This window comes from Garra rufa, chromosome 12 (assembly GCF_049309525.1).
Source record: "Garra rufa chromosome 12, GarRuf1.0, whole genome shotgun sequence".
In the NCBI taxonomy this organism is placed as follows: Eukaryota; Metazoa; Chordata; class Actinopteri; order Cypriniformes; family Cyprinidae; genus Garra; species Garra rufa.
In genome coordinates, this window is record NC_133372.1 from 17,897,469 (window position 1) to 17,905,903 (window position 8,435).

At 47.8% G+C, this 8,435-nt stretch overlaps 2 protein-coding genes across 2 annotated transcripts in view; both read right to left on the bottom strand.

Moving 5' to 3' along the window:
* Window positions 1-8,435, bottom strand: part of LOC141347512 (inactive rhomboid protein 2-like) — a 59,606-nt gene that overhangs the window by 32,041 nt on the left and 19,130 nt on the right. The window lies entirely within an intron of this gene.
* Window positions 3,265-8,380, bottom strand: LOC141347513 (uncharacterized). The gene is made up of 2 exons (XM_073852523.1): window positions 7,169-8,380; window positions 3,265-3,409 (listed from the first exon to the last, which is right to left on the bottom strand). The coding sequence occupies exons 1-2, from the start codon at window positions 8,101-8,103 to the stop codon at window positions 3,265-3,267; spliced, it is 1,080 nt and encodes a 359-aa protein (XP_073708624.1). The 5' UTR covers window positions 8,104-8,380.

Consider the following 8,435-nt stretch of genomic DNA (forward strand, 5'->3'; position numbering starts at 1 on the left):
TCTTTAAAAACTACAATGCACACGTTGCTTCACCTACTTCATGCATGCAGTCTCTGCGTGCGCATGGCAAAATGAGTGCGGGACGGGAGAAAAGTGCCGAAACGGAACATTTGGTCGCAGAAAGAAACGCAACGTCGGTCATATGGAAGTATTTTGGATACAAAAAGGATGCTGCTGACCAAAAACAGGTGCTTTGTCGGGAGTGCCTGGCTGTTGTTGCCACAACTCGCGGAAACACTACAAATTTAAGGGACTGTTCACATGTCGCACCTAAAAACACGTGGAAAATGCTAGGCGCGCCGCTTTCTCCTTCTTTCCAAAGCGCTCTGTAACTTGAGTGGCAGAGTGGCGTCTGCCATTGCTAAGCAACCATGACCCGCGGAAGTTTCAGCAAAGATAAATAAACAAAGATAAATGGATTTCCAAAACTAAAAATTGCTTGCAGTAGCTCTGCTGCTAAAAAATGTTATCCCTGTAACAGCTATGATCAGCTGTTCCTCCATCTTGGCTAAGCTTTTAATGTTTTTCGTGAAAGGACGAAGCTGATTTCCCTTTCATCAGGGCAAAAGCAACATTCATTATTAATTTCATATTAGAGCCTTGATTTGCCTGAATTGACAGTGAATAAGGTGAGTCAAACTGTTTATGAAACTACCCAAAATAAGCTTTAAAAAGTATTTTACTTCAGGGTTTTGATTATACTGTACTTTTACATTTTTTTATTCTTTGAAAATGCTGACAAAATTACCCCAATTATTCTTGAATTATTATTTGATTTTTAAGCAGTTCAAAACAACCTGATGAACATAAATGAATTTGTACACATCGCAATATATATATATATATATATAGCAAGAAAAAAATATATTGCAATGTAATTTTTTCCCCAATATCGTGCAGCCCTATTTAAAAGCTCTTGAAATACAGGCAGACAGAGATATTCAACTGCGCAAGTTAGATCTTGAGGCTCAAGCCTTGCAAAATAAACCAGTTCCACTCCCTCGATCTAGACCTTCTTCTTCCAGTGTTCCTGATGTGTCACAGTCTGAATTTGATGTAGGTAAATATGTAAAATTAGTACCTCCTTTTCGTGAAGCTGAGGTTGACGCTTATTTTGTCGCCTTCAAGTGTGTTGCTGCAAAATTAAATTGGCCAAAAGACATGTGGGCACTTTTGTTACAATGCAACCTTGTTGGCAAGGCTCAAGATGTGTGCTCTGCTTTGTCAATAGAGGAATCATTGGATTATGATATTGTGAAAGCAGCTGTTTTGAGAGCCTATGAATTGGTGCCAGAGGCATACCGTCAGAGATTTAGATCTTGTTCAAAGTCAGCCAAGCAAACATTTGTAGAATTTGCAAGGGAGAAAAGAATGCTTTTGAGAAGTGGTGTCAAAACCACAACTTTTGAGGAGCTTCAAGAACTTATGTTGTTGGAGCGGAGGACTTCAAGAGTTGTGTGCCAGAAAGTCTTGTTGTTCATTTAAAGGTCCCATATCGTCAAAATCAAAATTTCCTGGCTTTTTTCATGATAACTAAGGTCTAGGGGCTATCTAACTACCATATGAGTTTCAAAACAGTCAATCCACAGTAAACTGCACACAGCCTGCTTAAAGTAGCTGTTCATTTTCACGAGCAGCTGTGACTTCCGTAACGATGTGACGTCCGATCGACTCAAGTCACCGCCTTCAGTCACAAACCAACGTCCCACCCTCCTTTTGTCAAACCCCCAGACAACAACGCATCCATTCCATTGAGCAACAACAACACGAAAACAAGTGGAGAAAACCCTGTTCAGTCGATAGATGTCAAGCTACGATCATTACACAGGCTTCAGAACAACGTTAATATAAGAGACCAGCGGCACGTCAACTTCAGCCTCTTTCACACAGCGATTCCGGTAAATACACGGATAATATGTCCCACGATTTGTTCCGGAATTGTTTAATTTGGTTCATTCACCGTTGTTTTCCGGAATCTGTGCGTGCTTTACACACAAACCATAAAGACATGTGACGTTTGGATGTGAGATGTAATGCGACGCGTACGTTTCACTAAACTGAAACTAACCTGAACAAACTGTGCTTCAGCGCTGATAGTGCGGAGCTGGCTCTGCCTGATGATCGCTGCTTCATTCCACTTTGCACGTAACGTTATTTTTCGTTGTGAAGAGTCGCTTGATAACGTGCATCATTACTACAACACTGCCTTTAGGTTCTGGCTTTGGTTCACACAGTTCCCGTAATTTTCCAGAATCAGCGCGCATTGTGAAAGGGGCTTTACTAAAGCAACAGTTATGTAGCCTACTGCATTCGGTGTTTGTAAAAGAAAAAACATTAATGATCATTCTAAAATATCCTGTTGAGTATCAGCTCTCTCTATTGCTCTGAGCTCGCTTACGCTTACAGCATACATGACCGTAGTTACCTGTGATTGGCCTGGTTGTGCGTCACTCAGAAAACAACAGGCCAATCAGAAGAGAGGCTCATGAATATTAATTAGATGGGCCAAAATCGACCTGTTTTTGACAGAGCTCCTAAAAAAGGAGCTGTAAAAATATATTGAGATGGATTTTGGCACTTATACCGCAAATATATATTCTTAAGGACATCAACAAATAAAATAAACCTCCAGAAATGTGTACGATATGGGACCTTTAAATGAGAAAAGGATTACCAAGCTTTCTGAGGCAGCCATTATAGCTGATGAATTTACTCTCACCCACAGAACGGTCTTTCCATCTGTACGTTCCGTTAACAGTTTACTTGTAAACGAGAGGGCAAGTAAGGAATTGCAACGGGTTAATGTTTTTAAACCTGGTGGCGACTTCAAGACTACCTCAAAAAGTGGTGCACCTAAAAGGGTATGCTTCTACTGCATTGACCCTGGGCATTTGATCACTGAATGAAAAAGCATGGAAGCAAAAATAATCTGGAAACAAACCCAAAGGGGTGATGGGTGTTCAGTCTCCCATTGTTTCTGATTGTTTGCACTCTAGGCAAACTTTGTTTGATCCATTCATTATGGAAAGTGCTGTTGCCCTTTCAAATGACTCTGACTTTAAGCCTATCGTGATGCTGAGAGACACTGGGTCTGCGCAGTCATTAGTTTTGGACAGCGTGTTGCCTTTCTCGTCTCAGTCATATACTGGTTCGGATGTCTTAATTTGTGGTGTGGAACTAGGTTGTGTGCCCGTACCTTTGCATACTATGTACATAAAATCCAGTCTCATTTCAGGCCCTGTGAGAATTGGTGTACGTTCACATCTACCAGTTGATGGTGTGAGCATGATCTTGGGTAATGACCTGGTGGGTGGAAAGGTTTTTCCATAGCCAATTGTGTCTGCTGAGCCTGATGTTGGAGCCCAAGTTGATGTCTCTAAAACTTTTCCCTCTGTTTTCCCAGCGTGTGCTGTAACCCGTGCTCAGGCAAAAAGGTTTGATGTAGTTGATATTTCAGAATCTTTCTTGCCTTCCTCAGCTGATATGGTAGAGAGCAAACTGTCAGTTTCACCCCAGCAAACTACCGAAACTGCTAGGGAAAACCAACAGCCACCCTTAAAAGTAAGCCGAGAACAGTTAGCTGCTGCCCAAAGGGAAGACCCCAATCTGGTGAAATGTGTTGATGCTGCTGTAGATAAGTCACAAGTGTCAAAACGTAAGGTAGGTTAGAGCTGGGCGGTATGACCAAAAATTTATATCACGGTATTTTTCAAAATTATACGGTATCACGGTATATGACGGTATTTTTTTTTTCCATGCATGACTAGGTGTTAACGTCTCAGGTTACGTATGTAACCCTAGTTCCCTGAGAATAGGGAACGAGACACTGCGTCCTCTAGAGGGCGCTTTTGGGGAACGCTGCAGCGTGCCTCGAGTCTGAAGAATGCATAGAAAAAACTACATGAAATGGCCGGCGCCAGCGTATGACGTCACCGCGGCGCGTCAGTCGCTGCCGTTGCGTCACTACCGGGCGACCATAACATAAAAGAGGCGCCCGTGCAACACAATACATCTTCAAAGTCTGAAGCTTTACCGTCCGAAGCATGGCGAGGAAGCCTAGAGGACGCAGTGTCTCGTTCCCTATTCTCAGGGAACTAGGGTTACATACGTAACCTGAGACGTTCCCTTCCGAAGGGAACTCTCACTGCGTCCTCTAGAGGGCGCTTTTGGGGAACGGTATACCAACACTGCCATGCTGAGGGGAGTGCATGCTAAGCCAGCGAGCACTAAGCAACAATTCTGAGAGGAATTGCCCCTACTAGGACGTGGTGACGGCTGTCAAAACGTTACCCCTCCCGGCCAGAGGCCTGACCTGTTACCCACTTACAGACTGGGTAGAACCCAGGGCACAGCTCAGGCTTGGAATTATAGTAATTCCTTCTGAGGGAAACGGCTAAGCTTCGATGGAAACTTAGACTTGTCAGAACCAGAAACTACCGCAACATAGGGCCTAGTTCCCTCAGGAACTGGCTCCCATAAGAGGGCAGAAACCTGTCCTGGGTCCGTTCAAAGGGCCACTAGTAGTGGCGCGCCCCAATAGTGGATGGTCAGCAGACATCAGCTAAGATATCAAAGGAGTCGAACCCAGGGAACCGGGGTTGTAAGCCGACTTCAATAGATGGGAACAAGGCAAAGCGTGTGACCCATACCAAAAAGGATTTAAAAGAGGAACTCAAACTTGGTGGGAACCTACCAACACGTGGATTTTATAGAAGTGCCCCAGGTGTGTGTGCACTTACCACACTTGTGGTTTTAACTGGAAGACGCCCAGGCATAGCGTGGGACGCTTACCGACATGATCGGATTTAAGGGGAGTGTTTTCCCAGGGGGTTTCACTATCAGCTCCATGCCGTCTGAAGAGACAGAAAGGGTATGACCCAGATGGTGAGGGGATTGCCACACTAACCCTCCCCTGGACAGAAGCTCGCAAGCTATCTGTCAACAGAGATGAACATGGAGCTGAGACCATCCTGAAATGGTGGACGATAGTAGAGGACAAAAATCCTGACCCTGATCCACAGGGAGGATCGCTTCTCCAGAAGGGGGCACTGCTGTCTTTTAGGGAACCCTTAATGAAAAGGGGGGAAGCGTGCACAGCCCGGTCCACGCGACCTGTATGAAGGTCTGGCAATCTCACGAAGGTGGGTTGGCGCTCATAGAAGACCCTTCCCAGAAGGGGAGCTGCACAACCGAACAGGAGCGAATGCTCTCACTGTTACCCTTCATAGAGGGGAGCATACATCCAGAATAAAGGCTGGAGAGTAGAAACCTGAAGCATGAAGGTCAAGCTCCTACCCTGGGAAACAGGGAGGAGAACTTGGCCACCAAGGAGTGGTGCTTTTATAAGTGAACCCTGGAAAGGGGGCACGCCAACATCCTTGTAGCAGATTCATAACTCTCAAGGGTCTGTCCCTGGTAGATTCCTACCCTCAGGAGGGAGGAAACATTCCGTCCTAGGAAGTTGCTCTGAAGGAAACCCTGAATTAGGGGAGGTCAGGTCCGTTCCAGCAATCCTGCGCACAGGGAGGAACGCGAGCTCTTAACCTTAACAAAACCCATTCCTCAGAAGGGGGAGCACTCAGTCCTGGGAAGTTGCTCTGAAGGAAACCCTGGATTAGGGGAGCTCAGATATGTTCCAGCAATCCTGCGCACAGGGAGGAACGTGAGCTCTTAACCTTAACAAACCCTTTCCTCAGAAAGGGGAGCACTGTTTGCCTTGAAAGTTTCTGGGAAGCTCCGGAATGAATAAGGGCAGCTTCCTAGTTCAGACACTTCGTAAACCTTTCCTCAGAAAGGGAAGTGGAACTAGGCCTGGGGGGCGAGAATCGATCCTAGAGTGACGGCTTTCTAAGGTGTTAAACACCGAAAGATGCTCAAACCCTCTGTAGGGGAGACATTCGTCAGCCTGGGTGTAGATCCTACATCAAGTGCTGCCTCAGCCCTCAGGCTTAGAATGAGGCGACTTGAAGAGAGTCACAAAGTGGCACTCAGATTTACATAAAAACCCCTTCCTCAGAAAGGGGAGCGCACACCAAATGGACCGAGAATCAAGACCCCAGCTGGAAAGCATGTCACCAGGTGGAGCTCAAATAAGAACCTTTTCCGCAGAAAAGGGAGCAACCAAACCTGCTCCGGGTTCGCAGCGAGCACTCCGGTCTGCTGCACTCCTATTCAAGTGAACGCCTGTCTCAACAGGTGTAGACACTCAGTTTCCATGGAAACCGTATTTAGGAGAGGACACGAAGCGGATCCTCGCACGCAGGCCGTCTGCAACAGAGTTAAACATACTAGTGCAATCTTAACCATAAATATCTTAAGATGCTTACCTAGGGAGAAAGGAAAATTTCCTTTTGCTCGTTTAACCACTGAAGGGGGAAGCCTGATAGTGCTGGAACAAGTGTTGTGTAGACGGACACCACCATACAACCGTTTGAAGGGAGGGGTGCTCCGTCGAGATGTTTCCACCTTTTTCTGAGGGAAAAATACAACACGCAACCTAACCCTGCAGGCAACACGCCTATCCAGCCATAAGGGGGGCGTAACTAGGGAGTTATGCTCCTGTCTCAATAGGGCATAAGTCTACACTAGGCCTGCAAAGGACAGCATAACCATATCAAGGGCAAACCCAGGAAAGACTTAGGGAGCTTACCTTGAAGAGGACAAGGTCCTATGTGTAATGTATGCTGTAAGGGTTGGTTTACCGCACAGCCTGTGGAGTGGAGAGGGCAAAACACTGCCGTAACCTTAATCCATAGGATCAGAGGGGGGCGTCTGCCGTAGACTCGTCGTATTTCTTCTGTGGAGAGAGAAAACATACACAGGCCTGAGACAGTATGAAGTTCCTTCAAAGTAAAAAACGGATCATACTCACCCATTTAAGAGCATCCTGCTTCGTAGAAAGAGGCGGGACTCTCCTCAGAGACCGCCTGATTCCAGACCATCAGTAAATTAGGGTTCTATACAGGTAGAACCACCAAAGAACATCATAGGTCCGGGGAGTGCAGGAAGCTTAAATGGCGACAGGGGAATTAAAATGGCGACCCGACTGGCCCGAGGGAAGGAGAGGTTTTATTAGGTATTACTCTGACCCCTGCGAGAATTTTGTCTCGCTTGGATGACTTCCCTTAACTCCTGTCTGCCACCTCTCGATCCGCGTCGCCTCCTAGACCTGCTCGCAGGGGGAGGAGGAGCGCGGGATGCAACACTAGCCTTCTGCACCTGCCTCTGTTCCTCAGAAGGAGGCGGCGCAGGACCCCTGTGGTGTTCGGGCTGAGACCTGGGCCTTCGAGGGATAAAGGACTTGAAGGCAGCTGAGCGCGTCTTCGCTTCTCTGAACTTTTCAACCACCGTCTCGACGGAGGCACCGAAAAGCTCAGATGGCGAAACCGGTGCGTCGAGAAGAAAGCCCTTCTCTTTCCTCCCGACATCAGCCAGGTTCAACCACAGATGTCTCTCCGTAGCCACCATAGCCCCCATGGCCCTGCCCATATGGGTAGCGGCCTGCTTGGTGGCACGGAGAGCGAGATCCGTGGTGCGACGGAGCTCAGCCACCTGGTCAGGGGAAAGACCCTGACCGTTGTCCAGGTCTTTCAGCAGATCGGCTTGGTAGGCTTGGAGCACTGCCATGGTGTGCAGTGCACCCACCGCCTGACCTGCTGCTGCATATGCTCTGCCGTTCAGCCGGGATGTTAATTGCAGGGCCGGAGAAGGCAGAGAGGGAGTCTTGAGAGAGGAGGCCCGCCCTGTGGAGAGATAGCAGGCTAGCGTCTCTTCCACAGGGGGCATCTTCTCATAGCCGTGGTCACGCAATCCCTCGATATTAGCATAGTTCGCCATAGACGAACTATGAATGCGCGCCGAGTACGGCTTTTTCCAGCCCTTCTCGATCTCAGTATGAAGATCGGGAAGGAATGGGAGACTCACCGGAGCTGGGTGGTTATGGCCTGAAAGATACCGCTCGTCGAGGCGACCCCGCGGCGTTATCTTTCTAGCCCGCTTCCACGGCAGGTCGAGCCTGGCCGTGGCGCGGTCCATAACCTCCAGCAGCTCTTCATATGCAGGGCAGGAAGGTAGAGAGGATTCAGCCTCAGCGTCTTCATCCATCTCTAGCACTTCCTGTTCTTCTTGGGTGGAACCCAAAAGAGCACTTGCTCCTGGATCTGACGACGTCAGCGATAACGCATCATCATCAGCTAGGAGCCTGTCATCGTCTCCGGCTGGCAAGAGAGAGAGACCCTTCTCAAGTTCGTCAGCCAGTTCCACTTGCGAGCCCCACGAGCTCAGTTTCCTCCGTGCCTCGGCAACGGCAGGACCCGAACCGCGAGGGGCAAGTGAATGCTCATCTTTCCTCAGAAAGAGAGACAGACGAGACCGGAGCTTCTTCATAGGGAAGCGCTCACAATGTACACACAATGCCCCCTCAAGGACATCGCGTG

Coding starts and splice junctions, on each gene's coding strand:
- LOC141347513 (XM_073852523.1), bottom strand. CDS start 8,103: ATGGATGAAGACGCTGAGGCTGAATCCTCTCTACCTTCCTGCCCTGCA. Junction 3,410..7,168: donor CCTCCTCCCCCTGCGAGCAG/GTCTAGGAGGCG, acceptor CACGGGTTACAG/CACACGCTGGGAAAACAGAG.